Raw genomic sequence first — 16329 nt, 5'->3', positions numbered from 1 at the left:
CATCTTTTGGAAGTGTCAGGACTGCTTCATTCAAGTCATACATTGAGCATAAAGTCAATGGAGAATGTCTGCCACAACCTCTGCTTCACATCCAAAAGCAACTGCTTCCTGAAGGCTCATATATAGGATAGCAGTTGAATTGATTGATAAAACCATTAGTGGTTGTTTTTTCTTTTTAGAAATAAAGATTTTTTTTTGCAATATTCGTGTTTCATCATTTCAATAAGAAAAACCTTGGTGGTTTTGTATCCTGATAGCGCGTCGTTGCCCTCAGGCAACAAACACGATCGTAACTTTGTTTCACTCAAACTCTCAGCTGACTGCAGCAGAATGAAACAGAGATGATAAGAAAATGTCACAATCATGAAAACACATGTACTTTCTTTACCCAGACACTCATTCATATGCCAGTTCTGCCTTCAACTCCTGCCAGCTCTGAAGATCTAAACATCATCAATACTATTGTGCCATTCAGGGTCAAAACTATCTGTGGAAGGAGGAAAACCCCATAGAGGAATACTGATAGGAACGTTAAAAAAAGAACAGTGCAGAACGCTCTACATTCATTATCATATGTATAAAGAGGAACTTTGAACATAAAACATGAACTAAAAAGGGCCAGACAGTCCTTTTTCTGTGACATTTTCACCAAACACAGCCAAAATGCACATACTTTGTTTGGTTCTAAACCCAACCAGGACTTGTGTTGAGTACATCGTCGCCTCCTTCTCTTTAGTTTCAACTCCAACAACACATCTGTATTATTTTTGGTCAACTAAGTCTATCCAACGCAGTTTGGGTTGTTTGCTTTCTTGCACTTGGAGAGTAAATATATCAGTACCACCAGTCAGGTTTATCTTAAAATCTTTTGCTCTGCTGCCAATAAATAATCCCCAGTGATGGTTAGTTTATCAGTGGTTACCAGTTTCTTCTTCAGTTCTCTTATCAAGTGAAACATGTTGCCAAACAGCAAATAAACGAGTTGAGGAAGTGTGTAAAATGAAAATAAAACCCCCCAAAATGGCATAATCAAACATGGTAATTCAACAAAGTTTACACTTGAAGCTCTACAAAATTTGACAGCAAAATGTTCTCTCTCTTTAACCTGAAGGTTGTCAAGATTAAAAAAAACAACTTTGCTATTTCCAAGCATTTTATCTAATCACCATTTAAGGTCAGTCAACAGATTTAAATAGTTTCTCTTTAAATCCATTTGATTGATCTTTTTACGTAACCTGCTTATGAGATCGTGGTAGAAAAAGTAAACGATGTCCTTGAACCCCTTCCTGACTACTGCTGAAAATGGCAATAAGTTACTGAAAAACCTGACAAACAAATGAGCTAAGCGGGTTCAAGCATTGGCACCGGGCTTCAATCGAAAGCAAGGAACATCAGATGCGTGCACTGCAAAAATAAATTCTTTATTCAATGCTTTGAAAAGCGTTCTGTAATCAAACGTCGTCTTGAAAAATATGGACAATATAACTGTAATAGTCATAAAACCCGAAAGGACTTTCGGTTTTGTTTTAAAGCATCAAATAGAATTAGTAGGAAAGCTTTCTTGTTTGACCTTTTTCGAGCAGAAATTCAAACAGTGACGTGCGCAGGGTTTACATGGGTGAAGCATTCAAAAATGCTGATGAGAAAAAACAACAACAAAAAAACCCTGTTCACACCGGTAAAGCTTTAGAAAGACAATAAATTGTGAACATTTCCATTATAGCTCAAAAGGACGCTTAAACAGCTGGCATTCAGTCTCAAAGTCGCAGCCTTGGAGCAGATCCCCGTAGTGCTGCCTGACGTCCTGGTAGCGTGGCATGGAGGCCTGCGGATCCGTCAGGCCGGGGAAAGTCACGGGCTTCTCGTTGAGCAGCGGCTGCAGCCGGAGGTCTCCCGCCCCGCAGTCGTACAGCACGAACAGCAAGTTGGCGGCATAGGGCAACATGCGGCTGGTCCGGAAGGAGCGTTGCGCTTGCGTGGCGTAGTTGCTGGACGTTAGGGTGTCGGTGTCCTTGAAGAAGCCGAGCAGTGTAATCAGCGGCAGGAGCGTCTCGGCGTGGCCGATCTGGACCGTCGCAGCTTCGGTCACCTGCTGGCCTGACCTGGTTGCGAGAAAGCAGGAAATAAAGATTTGTTGATTTTAATCGGGAATATTGACGCATTAAACAGCTAAAGCACGGGACAGAGTACAGTAAACATTGACAGAATGGAAAGGACACTCTGCGAGAAAGCTTAGTTAAAGTTTAGATTAAAACATGAATAATATTGTCATCTATTGTGTTCAAGTTGTTCCCACGAAGTGACAAAAAGCTCACACACTGTGCTTGGTCTGTGTTGTCGTTCAGGATTTTATCCAACCACTTCCTGGTGCATTTAGAAATGAACTGAGACCCACAATCTCCTTCTACTTGGTTTGCGTGGTTTATCTTACAGCAGCATTCAGGCCAACAAAGCAATCTTACCACTGTACATTGAAATTTGTCAGGAGAGAGTGAACGATTGAAATCAGCAGCGTCCAGTGGATAACAGAGAGCGTTCCCTTAGATTAACTGCCACCGTTGGTGCTGTAAATTATTATGCAATTACTGCAACAGCACAACAGATATGTGATTATTATGAAATTCACATCTAATTATGCTGTATAAAGACTGTGAAGGAACACAGTCTTATTATTTTCAACCCAATAATTTAAGTTTGTGTAATTATTATCAAACTACCAGTTAGTTTGAGGAGATGAGCGTAGCCTGCAAAATGTGAGACAATGTTAAAAAAAAATAAAAAAAACGGTTGAGATTTGTGTTTTTAAGATGGACTAAGTTACATCAAAAGGCTGAATTCCAACCGCTGATACATGTCCTTCTAAAATGGGATACTGATTGTTTTGCACAAAGACAAATAAGGTAAATACATGCATCTTAGATTTATAGAATCAGAAGGATTAGATTCGTATTCAAAATTATAATACAAAGTGAATCATCTGTTTGATTGCTAATGAATAAGGTGCATTATCCATGTGGGCAAACAGACCTTTACAAACAATAGTGATATTGTGTATACACACCCTCATGTCTCAGAAAACCAGTGTCTCAGTGAATTTAAAGTGTGTTTTTTGCTTTTGTACTGGAATACTTTAAAGGCACTATACTCTTTTACTTTTACTTAAGAAAAGAAGTTGAATCAGCATTGTTTTTTTTATTTACAAATGTATCTGTACTTCAGTAGAGTGAGACATTTATTGATATATAAAAATAATAGTGGAACTTAACGTGTAGAATCATTTGAAACATTCAATGTTGACGCCAGAAAACACATCTATACAATTACTGTTCATGAAGTTCAGCAGTTAAATCTGCGGAACAACTTTCAGCTGCCTTTCCCAGGTGTGTTCCCTCGACATTCTTTTTGCATACATATCTCTTTTGAGAGCTGTGATTACCTTCATGCTGTCCTGCTGCTGCTAATGCATACACGGTCGGTGAAAAACAAAACCAAACGTGAACGACATGTCGTGAATGTCAAAGTTTTCTGCCACTGATCTGAGATAATGACACATAATGGCTTGTCAGCATCTTCATTGTTCACTTACAACAGGTCCCACATAGTGTTCCCATAAGAACATACAGTGATTAAAAAATTGTTGCCCCGCCTATCTGTCTGCACACAGATGGATCGACCAAGTCAACGGCCGGGCCTTGGTGAGGGTCGTTTGTGCATCACGCTCATTATTTCCCGTGCTGGTTCCATGACTAAAAACATTGACCGCGGTGTGACTCACTTGTTCTCGTCGGCTGCTTTCTCCAGGCGACTGAAGACATCGTGGAAAAGAACACAGCTCGACTTGCTGTTGATGTCATAACCATACCCCCGCTTCCAAAACTGCTTCAGATCATTCGCATACTCCATAACCTGTTGAACCAGACGGCACGGCTCACATGAAAAGATCATGACGACGAAGACTGAAAATAGGTAAAATTCTGAAACCGAGATCATTTGCATGAGAAATGTTAAAACAGGGAACATTTTAATATAGTTCATGCAAAACAAAACACCTCAAGGAATCTTACAGTTAATGAGAGCCGACAGCAACATGATGTTCATAATTGTATATGAAGACATCACCCAAAGGCTTGATCCTTCTGTGACAGATTGTTTCAGTGTAAATATGTTCACTTATGGCAGGATAACATGTTATTGCAACGCACGTGATCATTCAGTCGTCTATAATTATTAAACCCAACAAGAATATGAAGGAGGAATATAAACCTCTGCCGTCTGCAATGGCCAAAGATCCAGATTTAAAGGTGAGTCTAAATTGTCCATGGGTGTGAATCTGTGTGTGTCACTGTTTGATGGTCCAGAATGTCACCGGTCCACACAAATCAATATAAATCTAACTCTCATTGTATGTGTGCGTGGATCACAACAGGTTAGTGTTTTTTTTTTCCTCCCGGAGGTTTGGTACAAATGCTGCCAGGTCGCTATCAGGTTTGATCTGATAACTATTGTTCAGATTCAGAGTGGACGGTAAGAGTTCAGGTTACTGAACTGTGTTAGGTCAGCGTCTCACAAAAGACACATGCAAGCCTTTTGTCGTACAAGAACAAACATTTTGTACGAGAATAATTAGGAGAAAAGCATCTGCATCTCAAAAAGCCCCGAGGCGGTATATTCAAGACACAAATTGTTGAGCGACGAAATTGAACTGTGACACAAATAAAACTTATCATTGACTAATGTGCAGCCCTTCCACAAACTTATAACACACTTTCATGTCAAAGTGTCCTTAATGTTTGGTTATTTTTCTTCCTTTCAATGATTTAAAAAAAACGTTTCAGTTGACTGGATACGTGCTATAGACGTGCCCAGTGGGTGAGATAACACCATATGAACTCCACGATAACAGAGATCCGCAGTGTCATCATGAGTAGTAAGTCTCTTCAAGTAAACAGGGGAAGCTTACGTAACTCGAGTATCAATTAAATATAAATTACTATTAATCATTAAATCATGACAATGACATTGTTGAGTAAAATGCTCTTCTTTCATAGAGAATGACTCTCTGCTGCTGGATTTGTTTACTGTGAATCATGTACTTTAACCCAAATGCTCTCATTCTGTTGCTGCTGTTTTGTTTACCACATCAACAAAATTAAAAAAACAACAACTTTGAACTCGTAAGCAAATCATCATAGTGACCCCAAGACAGTCTGATCCCAGACAAGAATAATAAGCATTTCACACATAAGCACTCCAGTCAGAAAAAAAACCCCCAAAAGACATCAATATAGAAGAATGGCCAGAAATTGAACTTTTCAATCATATCAGGGGAAAAAAAACTGAAGGCGCAATATTGCTTTTAATAATATTTCGATGATCTACCACAAACACCAAAATGTGTAAATCAGAGAAGAAAGTACTTTAGAGTAAAATGGGGGGGTAAAACATAACAGAGTGGTGTACCTGAGCATCGACCTCATCAAAGAGCTGACACCACGGGGAATTCACCGACTTGATGGCAAACTCGTACGCGCACATGTAAAATGCCGCTTCTGCCATATCTGCAGGAGAGATGTGATGAAACGTTAACAAGCCGGCAGCTCTTCCACAAGAGAACAGAAAGCATTAAAAAAAACTTGTGTTTGATCTAAAAGTATCCATATATTCAGGTGAAATTACACAAACGTTACAGGGGCAGGTTGAAGTTTGAATAATTTGGAAAAAATATGTTTTGGAATTTTAATCAAACAGTCAAACCGTCATGTGTTTTAATGCTATTACACATGAACTAAAACATTTCAAGCTTTTATTGATTCATTTTTAAATGATTTAGCTTAGAATAAAATCAAAAATATTCCAAATGTCATGAGATCTGTTGATATTCCTACATTTTTCCTACACACAATGACCACAATTCATATTTAAAAATGCCGGAAACCTTTTTTGTTGTTGTTAATATACTACATCTACAAACGTTTTTCTATGATAAACACATTTTTGAGATAATCACCAGCAAAATGTAATACCTTTGACTTGAAATTGTAGAATTAAGGACACCATAGGTTTGTTATAAAATCCTTTTTAAAAATTAGGATTATTCTACCAAGTGGATCCTTTCACTATTTTGACTTTGCTGCTGCTGCTTTTGTGTCACGTGGACGTTGAACAAGTGCGTAACAAATACAACAAAAACACAGTTACGGGTTATCAATCATGAACGAAAGTTAAACAGTCATTGGACACAAGTCCAAAATAACGGTTTGACCTTAGAAACACGCTGGATTAGGTGGAAGTGAATTCATATGTAATACGAAGAGCGACTTCAGCTGTGAGATAAATGTAGTGGAACCTAAAACCATTGAAATTGCGAGTGAACGACACAAAGCAACACTCACAGTATCAGTACTTGTTGTTTCACTTTGGTGTGACGCTTGGATAAACGGAGCCTATTTCACCGAGTCCTGACACACAAACTCAAAGCAACAGAAAGTTGATAGGCTTGAAAAGTCAGCAGCTTCTTTTATTTTAGAAAACAGCTCCACCTACTGATGATTTCATACAAAGTCTTACCTCAATATACTGCACACTACATACAAGCCATGATGATGTCATGCGAGGATTATCGGTTGAATATCGATAATTTGCGCAATTTTTGGTGAATAATTTGCAAGTGCAAATGTGACGATATTGTTTTAAGTTAGTGCCCAACAGGTTAGATGAACATCACAAAATGATGAAATATAGGTTCCATCAAAATGTACAGAAAATTAAGTTTTCAATTAAATACAATATAATCTAAAAGACTCAACCAACAAGAGCAGAACATATTATTGCTAATCTCTGTTCCTTTACACTTACATTTACTTTTTGTCATAGAACACTGTTTCTCTATATTATTGAGACATTATATACCTATAAAAACTAGTATCATATGTTATGACATAGCAAGATATATGCCTATATTAAGATCAAACATGGACGACTGGTAGTTGTAGTTACACGAGTCCTTTCTCACATTTATTGTGGGCCGTGAATTAAAAAAAGAAAAAAGAAATAGTCATTCGACATAGTTTGGGTTTTTTTTTTTAATTCTTCATCCATGAATTTTTTTATTCTTCCCCATTCAACTTAACCTGACCATATGTGTCATGTTTAATCTTATCTTCTGAAATTATTTGAATAACTGTCCACATATTTCTCACCATCTGTGATGAGGCTGTACTGGACTCCAAGACGATCGGCGATCTTCTGCTGGACCCTCGTCATCTCCGGCCCCTCCTTGAATTTGTCCAGCTCGCTCATTGCTGCCGGGTTGTTGTCAACTTCATCCAAGAACCTGGTGCACTGGTCGAAAAACCTCATGAGAGCGTCGTTCACTGCATGGCCAAACTCCTTATCTGCAGCAAAAAGAAGAAGAAGAAGAATTATCAGCTAAACGTAAATGTGAAAATAATAAACCCAAAGCAGGACTGGATTCACACTAAATGGTGTTATGGGAGTGACCTCACTCACTATAAATAGAAACAAATGCGAAATAAAAACAGCTTTAACAGTGTAGGTTTAATGTGGCTTATAACTGATATACAGATTCATAACATAGTGTGACATGATCTATAAATACCTTAGGTGAGACCTGCATAAAAATACAGTACATTGCATACATATCTAAAATATAACAAACACTGACAACGGCAACAAAAGAACAAGTTGTTTTTATATATATATATATATATACATATTATACGTTTTTCCTCTATAGACCACATGATAAGAGTCAGATGTTTGATATATGTGCCATATTTCTTTAATTTGACTTCACTGGAGGAGATGTGAATACATCGGTTGTGTAAAAATTTTTAAAAAATTAATATTATATATTATTATAAAATGTAATTATTCACTGTAGCCTATTGACAAAAACACACCCATGTACATATAAAAGAATTCTAAAATGAGACAGATGGAAGAAAGTTTACTCAAATTTAGGTTTATTTACTTATACCAATGGGAAAAGATGAGCTTCTGTGGTGGATTTGATTATAGTGAGATCGTTATTTATTTATCTCAGTTCAATGCTGCATTTCCAAACCAGTGTGATGGCCGCTCACAGCGATGTGCCTTTTCTCTTCTTGGGATAAATTTTAATCAGACACAACTGTGTCATTCAGTCATAGTCAGTTTTGTTCATGGACCCCTAACATTGTCGATAACAGACAGGTCACAGTCCTCCATGTTTTCAACATCATTTTGCTCAAAGACACCTCAGTCTAATCTATGTGTCGCCATAAAGCCCTGCAGAACGCCGAGCAACCAGAAACTCCCAATCGGATATGTTGAAGCACAGCCGGAGAGCCACAGTGCTGATTGTGTGCCAACCTGTATAGAGCATCTTCCCTCAATAAGGGAGCAACTTCACCTCAATGGGATGAACAAGCCAAAACATGAAGACAAGTCGGACTGGAAGGAAATTAAAAGAAGAGATCATTTCTCAAGTACCATCTTATGTTTACTTCGGGGGAATAAACACGGACATTTTAGATTTTCTCTTCTTTTGTATTACTTCTGTTAAGTTGAGTTTTTTTTCTGTTTTTTCTTTCCCTCCTCTTGTACCATGGGTGTCCTTTATCAGTTTTTAAGTGGTAGTAAGTAAGTAAGTAAGTAAGTAAGTAAGTAAGTAAGTAAGTAAGTAAGTAAGCAAGCAAGTAAGTAGGTAAGTAAGTAAGTGCCCATACTCATTGTTGTTCATTCTTCTTCAAATATTTGAGTTTGTGTGACTTTATGAACCTGTTGGACTTTGAAACATTTGTATTTCCAGAGTGAGCAGTCAGATCCATAATACCCACGATGCCCCCTGGAGGGGCTTATTACCGCTGCAGATCTCACCTTTAACGCCCCACAGCTCGGTCAGTCCAGCTTTGAAGGACAGCGTGCTGTTGACACATCTGTGCTTCGAGCTGGTGATGAACTTGACCAGTCCCCCTCGGAGCTTCTGCTCAGAAAGCAGCCCGGGGAATAGCTTTGCCAGGCGGACAGCCAGATGTCTGTGGTCGTCCACTCCCTTCTGAACCAGCCGGCCGTCCATGTCCTCCGTGTACCACATCCTCCACCGGGTCTGGATCTCCCGCAGCCAGCTCTCCCCGGCCGAGGCGTTCAGTCGCACGACGTCGTAGAGCCTCCTCATCTTCTTCACGTTTTTGGTGGTCGGGTACCGCGTGCCGTGTCTTATGATGGCAGTCAGATGGATCTGGCGACATTGTGGAGACGGAGGCTGGAGGACAGATGTGTTTACTGCCAGTATGTCCTCCCGGAGATGCGGGTTCACTTCCTCATACCTCCCCTTCGTGCTGAAATATCCGGCGATCGCTGGTATATCCTCATGCGGGTCATACTTGTTAATACAACCGTACAAGCAGGTGAAGGCAGTAGAAACAATAAGTACGATTTTCCATAAAGTGATCCGCATGATCTCTGTGTACAGCCGTCCGAATACAGCAGAGCCGGAACTTGTGACGCCAATCCTACGTGATACGTGTTAACCAATCACAAGCACGCGACGGAGCATTATCCGGAAGTGCACTTTATTTTGATACATCGCATTCATTTCTATGGAGTCACATTCCTCGGAAAATTGGGTTAATAATTAAATAGGATATAGTTAATTACCGTTGATTAAAAAAAATGTTTTAATATCAATGGTTATTACTCGCTGGTCACACTCCTGAACAATAGGGGGCGGTAATGCTTCATTTAAATGGTTGCCAACCGCTGTAAAAATACAACGAAAAATACACACCAGAGGCGCTTCATTATTTCACTGATGCTTCAGCATGTTTTCACCAACTCACTCTAATACTAGGTATTTAGAATTACTGTTTGATTAGCACGATGCAGCAAGATTAAAATGCAGATTTGTTCTGCAATTGGCAGATCAGTTCTGTGTCTGTGTGATTTTCTGTTTACTATCTCACGAACCAGCATGGGGGATCTAACTGAGACTGATTTATCCTTAAGACAGGTAGAGAAATTGAATGCTCCAGCTCAGGATCTAAGTAAGATTAAATTCAATTTTTTTATTGCATAACCTTTCTTGTATCAAAAAAATAATCTGCTACAACCTGAATCCTATGTAATTGAAAGACCTTTGTCATTGGGGCCTTTTTATATAGATGCTTGTTTTCCAGTGACACACACTTTTGTCTTATGATAGTGAGTTAAGTGCCACCCTAAGAGAATCACATGTTTCATCTTGGCCACACCGTGAAACGTTTCTGGCTCTGGACCTGGATAAAGACAGACACAACGACGAGAAACTGCAGAAAAAACAGATACGGAGCAGAAAAAGATTCAAGCTGGAAAAACTGATACTAAATGTGATGGAGTGGATTTCAAACAACTGCAGAGTTTACCACAAGAGCAAAGTGTTGCATACAAAAAGAAGCCCCTGAAGGGCCCCGTCTTCGATTTTATGATCTGCAGGCAGTTTTTGTGATTGTTAGTGTCAAAGTGCATGTGGTAGGAGAGTCTTTGTACTTAAGAGTGCATTCAAAGTTCAATGGAACTGTTGATCTTTATCTGTATAAAAAATGCTTAGTTTTGTCTCACGTTGTAAATGTACTTTGCCGATATAGCACATTTTTATCTAAACACACTTTGCTTCATTAACTCGGTGAAATGAAGGAAAAAGCACCCACCATTGGGATTTAAAGACTACTCACTTTAGCAACTGAACCACAACAACCCAGATTTTATCAATAGCACAGGCATTACCAGCAAAATATAACTGTTGCACTTAAAAGTCGCCTATTCATCTAAGTGCATCACAATATAAGACACATTTTGCTTTTTCTGTTGGGGAGTAGTTTCTTTCAATGTTTGCTTTTCACGTGCTATCAGACCACCTCAACAGCTGCTGTGGGGCAATCTCCACTCCACAAACATGGTGTTGTTGAGTTCAACTGCAGGAGCCAGAAGATTTACTGCCTTGACTTAAAGCAGTGGAACAAGAGTAAGACTTTTAGCCATGAGGACAGTATTAGTGTCCAGCGTGGGACAGAAGACTCTGTGGGGTGTGAGGTAAATCACTTCAGAGGGGACCACTCTCTTCAGAACAAGTGTACACTTGAAGATATCACAAGTGGGCCAAGAGGGAGATACACGCCAACAATGGCTTCTTTTTCTAAAAGCATTTCACAGGCAGAGTTTCAGTGTGAGAACTTCATGTGCAACTTCGTTCTGATCAAAGGAGTGAAGTAATAGAGACAGTAGGATCCATGAGTGATCTCATAGTTTAGTAAATAACCGACTGGGTTGTTTTTCATGAAATGCAGTTCTCCTTGTTATCGACAAGTTTATTCAGTGTTCTTATCAGCCTTGTGTATAGTTAGAGCTACATGAAATGGGAGGCTAATAACTAATACATAATTAAAATGGATTTATTAATTGGGACTTTACCACTTGATGAACAAACAAAAAACAATGAAATATCTTTCATCTTACTTCTTTCGTTTATTGCTTTCCACAAAATGCTCATTAGTGGGAAAAAAAATCTGCAACATATTACTTAGCTCAACATGTTATTTCCATTGTAGGTGCATACTGAGAATAACATCCTGGTGATTGTTAAGACCTAAACATCAGTGGGATGCTTCAACTGACACTCAGCTCTGAAGTCGCAGTCTTGGAGCAACGTCTTGTAGTGGTTTTTGGCGTCCTGGTAGGATGGCATGGAGGCCTGCTGATGTGTCAGACCTGGAAACGTCACAGGCTTCTCATTGAGCAGGAGCTGCAGTTTGAGGTCATCTGCTCCACAGTCGTAAAGCACAAAGAGTAAGTTGGCAGCGTAGGGCATCATGTGGCTGGTGCGGAAGGAGCGGTGGGAATGTGAGGAGTAGTTGGCCGATGTCAAAGGATGTTCGTCTTTGAAGAAGCCCAGCAGAGTCAGCAGTGGCAGCAGTGTGTCTGCATGGCCGACCTGGAACGTTGCAGCTCGACGAGTGGCCTGTCTGGAGCATTAATATCGAAGGAAGCTCACAGTCTGATTTAACCAAGGGTGTCAAAAACAATAGTCATTTTATCATGCGCAAAGATGTGAATGAGCAAATTAATATCTTAGAGGGTCATTTCTTCAAGGGTCCACATATGATATTTTCAGAAAGACAATTATCTGATTTTCCACGAAGAAAGGTGAAAGGCTCCTGCTTCCACTCATTGCTGTAACATTGAAAACACTGTGTATTACACAGAATATGTGAAATAAAATGTGATCTGCTTAACTGAATATGCAAACTTAAACAACCGATGCTTTGATTGACAGTCTTTACATTACCATAATTTTTCAGTCCTAAATGGTTATGACACCCTTTTCTTGGCTCAGAAAATTAGTGTGTGTTCTTGAATTTATTGTTTGTGGGTGCCAAAACATTACCCTTGATAGATTGTGTTTATTGCCTTGGTGTCAACACAATATTTAATCTGTGAAGTTATACCAAATCATTTCCCCAGAAAAACGATCAAAACCGAATTAAATCCAGTTCATAAAAACAACAAAACCTCTATTAATTTCCCTTGTTTGACTTCAGGTATCCCTAAACACTTTTAGAATCTTTCATTTGCAAGCAGATTATCAAATGATTGCTCACCTGTTCCTCATGGCTGCCTCATCCAGTTGGCTAAATACATCATGAAAGAGGCCACAGCTCGCTTTACTGTTAATATCGTGGCCATAGCCTCGTTTCCAGAATTCCCTGAGGTCACTGGCGTACTCCATTACCTGTTGAACCAGATAATTCAGAGAGACCCTGTACAATTAAAGCATGCATGTCCCAAGATAGCAATCTTTTAGTTTTCTATTATGTGAGGAAACTTTATAGGCTATACCAGAATTGGAGGTCAGCTTGTTCTGCAAAATAAACAAAATCTCCTTTCTTATGTGAATAATGCCAAAGGGTTTTTTTCCCCCCAGTAATGAATTGTGTGAAAAATCAGAGTAGTTAGTGAGGATAGTGTATGTGCTGCAACTCTCAGAAACATGTAATTTGATCCCCCTGAGCTAGATTATGGTGGATTGTTTACTTTGTTCTGTTTGTGGATTGAATTCAATAGTTGGCAGAGTTTCTGTACTTTCCTATGGCCTTGGTTGAACTGAACATGCCATCGGTTGGCCGAAAGTGCTTGTCAGATCAACTGAAGTACTTTTGCAATGTGCTTAAGTGCCTCGCTGTTGTGATCCGAAGGAAAATTGACATTCAATTTGAATGCGAAATTTTTACTCAATCCACTTTGCCACTGATATACAGCACTTTTTACGTCTTCAGTATTTTCCTTCTATGTAAAATTTTTACTTGTGGTCAATAGTTGTCAAATTCACCAAATGCAAAACATTATGTTCCACACGATAAGAGTAGCATTTTTTGTATTTTTTTTTAAGGAGAAAAGCAGGTTCATGATACAAACTATTACAAATGCAGGCTCATTGTCCGACTTAAATATTTGTTCCACAAAAAGGCGTCTCATACATCCCACATGCATTATGTATGAATGAGCTCAAAACAGGGACTTTGATATTTGCACACGAAATATCATCATGATACAGCAACAATAAGCACAGATCTCATAGCCCATGACAAAAATATAAATATGCATGCATCTTGTGAGTGACACACTCACCTTTGCATCATCCTCATCAAACAGCTGACACCAGGGGGAGTTCACCTCCTTGATTGCAAATTCATATGCACAGAAGTAAAATGCAGCCTCAGCCATATCTGCAAGAGGAAGTATGTTAATAGTGCACAGCCTTTCCAGTAAGCACATTATTTCTTATAGATAGTAACAATACAGTAATTTCTAAAATCATGAATTTGAAGGTATTGCTTGCGGATCTGTGAAACAATTTCAAGTTCTTTATGCTGATTTGAAGCAATAAATGATGACGCACAAGCTCTAATATTTATAATGAAAAAATTAAACATTACCCACCAAAATCACAAACCATGTTAAATGTGTATTATAAACATGAGATAACTATAATATTTCAAGTCAGAGTATGAGGTGTGAGGATCCTCATGGATTTTTTGTAAAACAGTGAAAGCAAAACACACTTTTGTTTTTGAATATGACTGACTATATGTGATGAGGTTATTCAAGACACCAAGACGGCCTGCAATCTTCTGCTGGACCTTCCTCATCTCCGGCCCTTCCTTGAACTTCTTTACTTCTTGCACAGCTGATGGGCTGTTGTCAACTTCCTGTGTCAGCCTGGGGCACTCAGTGAAAAACCTCATGAGGGTGTCATTCACTTCATGGTCAAACTCCATATCTGGATGGATAAAAAACAATAAGTTTCACAGAAAATTTATCTAAAAGGAATAAAACTTCAGTTGTCTTTATCATGGTCTCACCTTTAACGCCCCACAGCTCCGTCAGTCCTGCTTTGAAGGACAGGGTGCTGTTGACACACCGGTGCTTTGAGCTGGTTATAAATTTGATATGACCATCCCGAAGCTTCTCCTCCGAAACCAGCCCGGGGAACAGCTTTGACAGCCGGACAGCCAGATGCTTCAGTTCATCCACGCCTTTCTGAACCAGCCGGCCATCCATGTCCTCCGTGTACCACATCCTCCACTGGGTCTGGATCTCCCGCAGCCAGCTCTCCTCACCTGTGGCGTTTTGCAGGACGACGTTGTAAAGCTTCTGCATCTCCTGGATGTCTTTGGTCGTAGGGTACCTGGTGCCATGTCTTATGATGGCAGTCAGATAGCGTGCTTCACACTGAGCAGATGGAAGCTGCACAATAGATGTGTTTACCGCAAATATCTCCTCTCTCAGATAAGGGTTCACTTCCTCATATCTCCCTTTTGTGTTAAAGTAGTTGGCGATTGCTGGTATTTTCAAATCTTTCTCAAGTGACACATGATTAAGTAAACAACACGAGTAGATAAACAAATGAAATATGGGAAAATTAAGCATGATCCACCCATGAAAAATCTTGAATACGGCGAGTGAAAGTATCAAAATCATCTGTGTGAGTGAGCAGAGTCCAGCTCAGTTTATCTGTTTAAAGGCAAACATGCTTTGTGCAATCACAGAGAGAGAGAGAGAGAGAGAGAGAGAGAGAGAGAGAGAGTGAGAGAGAGAGAGAGAGAGAGAGAGAGAGAGAGAGAGAGAGAGAGAGAGAGACAGACATTTTGACAGTACACTTTCTGGGCCCTACAAAGTGGAAATAGGAAGCCCACACATAGATACACACATGCAGAACAAAATGTGTGGGCAAGGATCTTTTGATGTGTTAGCTTCTCTCTTAAGTTAGTCTGTTGTGGGTTGGTGTTGCCAGGCAACCGTTATAGTTACTCTGACCACAACATTGTGGTTTGATGAACCTCTCATATGTATTCAAACACATTCGAAACAGCTCCAGCTCTCTCCGCTTCAGCATGGTTCAGTGAAACATGAACACGAGCTCTGCACAGCACAGCATAGCCTTGATATATCAGCAGGTAGCATGTATGCAAAACATTATGCTTTGACGCCATAACTGCACGCAAATCAATGTTGTGCAACTCCACAGACCTTGAATTGTCATTTACTTCTCACTTGACATTACTGTTGAGTCACTGTGGTGTTCACTCTTGCCCTTACTAGATTATTAGCCGCATTTTCCATGACCCAGAAGTTGAAATGTGAAATAAACTGTTTCTATATGATATAGAACTGCAGGAGATTATAGTTTAACCATTTTCTTATAACAAAATACATTTACTGTAACATTTATGAAATGTAATGATGCCCTGTAGGATATCAATATCATTTTGTTGAAGTGAATTATTCGCTACTTGACAAAAAAATGTATGCAAATATATGTGCAAAAGTACAAGATCTGGCGAAGGGAGCCTACAATCAGACCGTTTAGTTTATGTTCATATATAGAAAGGTCAAAATTGAGAACAATATGGACATTATGGCAAAAAAGTCCCACCCACGGCTTGGGTGTAAACATTCCCGAACAACAAATTCTCTTTTTCTCATTATTTGCAGAACATTTGTGATGATACAGTCATGCTCCGCACAAGCAGAGATGCTGACACAAATCAAGCATATTACGTCCTCAAAAATGAACAAAATAGATCCATTGTTGATGCATGAAAGAGGCGTTGTCAGGCCGCTGTGCCCGCCCCTGTGTGTCTCATCTCGTGTTTCCAATTAACCAATGGCCTTATCCCTCTTTGTGCACCCATCGTTGTGTTCCACCGGTGTCCACCCTCTCCCCTGTGCATTTAAACCCCTCTCCCTCTGTTGGCTCGTCTTGTCTACATGTCACCTGGTGTTCACTTTACT

The 16329-nt window shown here is 39.5% G+C and overlaps 2 protein-coding genes across 2 annotated transcripts; both read right to left on the bottom strand.

Moving 5' to 3' along the window:
* Positions 1-1411: 1411 nt before the first annotated feature.
* minpp1a (multiple inositol-polyphosphate phosphatase 1a) lies at positions 1412-9462 on the bottom strand. Its single transcript, XM_080507963.1, has 5 exons — positions 8881-9462; positions 7200-7394; positions 5461-5558; positions 3776-3906; positions 1412-2102 (listed from the first exon to the last, which is right to left on the bottom strand). The coding sequence occupies exons 1-5, from the start codon at positions 9458-9460 to the stop codon at positions 1718-1720; spliced, it is 1389 nt and encodes a 462-aa protein (XP_080364089.1). The 5' UTR covers positions 9461-9462; the 3' UTR covers positions 1412-1717.
* Positions 9463-11623: 2161 nt separating this feature from the next.
* Positions 11624-15595, bottom strand: LOC308138363 (multiple inositol polyphosphate phosphatase 1-like; the record flags this gene model as incomplete). Its single annotated transcript, XM_080507447.1, has 6 exons — positions 11624-11999; positions 12636-12766; positions 13663-13760; positions 14120-14314; positions 14397-14891; positions 15589-15595. 6 exons carry the CDS (start codon positions 15593-15595, stop codon positions 11624-11626), a joined length of 1302 nt encoding a protein of 433 aa, XP_080363573.1.
* Between the last annotated feature and the right edge of the window lie 734 nt (positions 15596-16329).

This window comes from Blennius ocellaris (genome assembly GCF_963422515.1).
Source record: "Blennius ocellaris genome assembly, chromosome: 13".
Lineage (NCBI taxonomy): Eukaryota > Metazoa > Chordata > Actinopteri > Blenniiformes > Blenniidae > Blennius > Blennius ocellaris.
The sequence above is the reverse complement of the archived record's forward strand: the minus strand, read 5'-3'. Positions and strand labels throughout refer to the sequence as shown.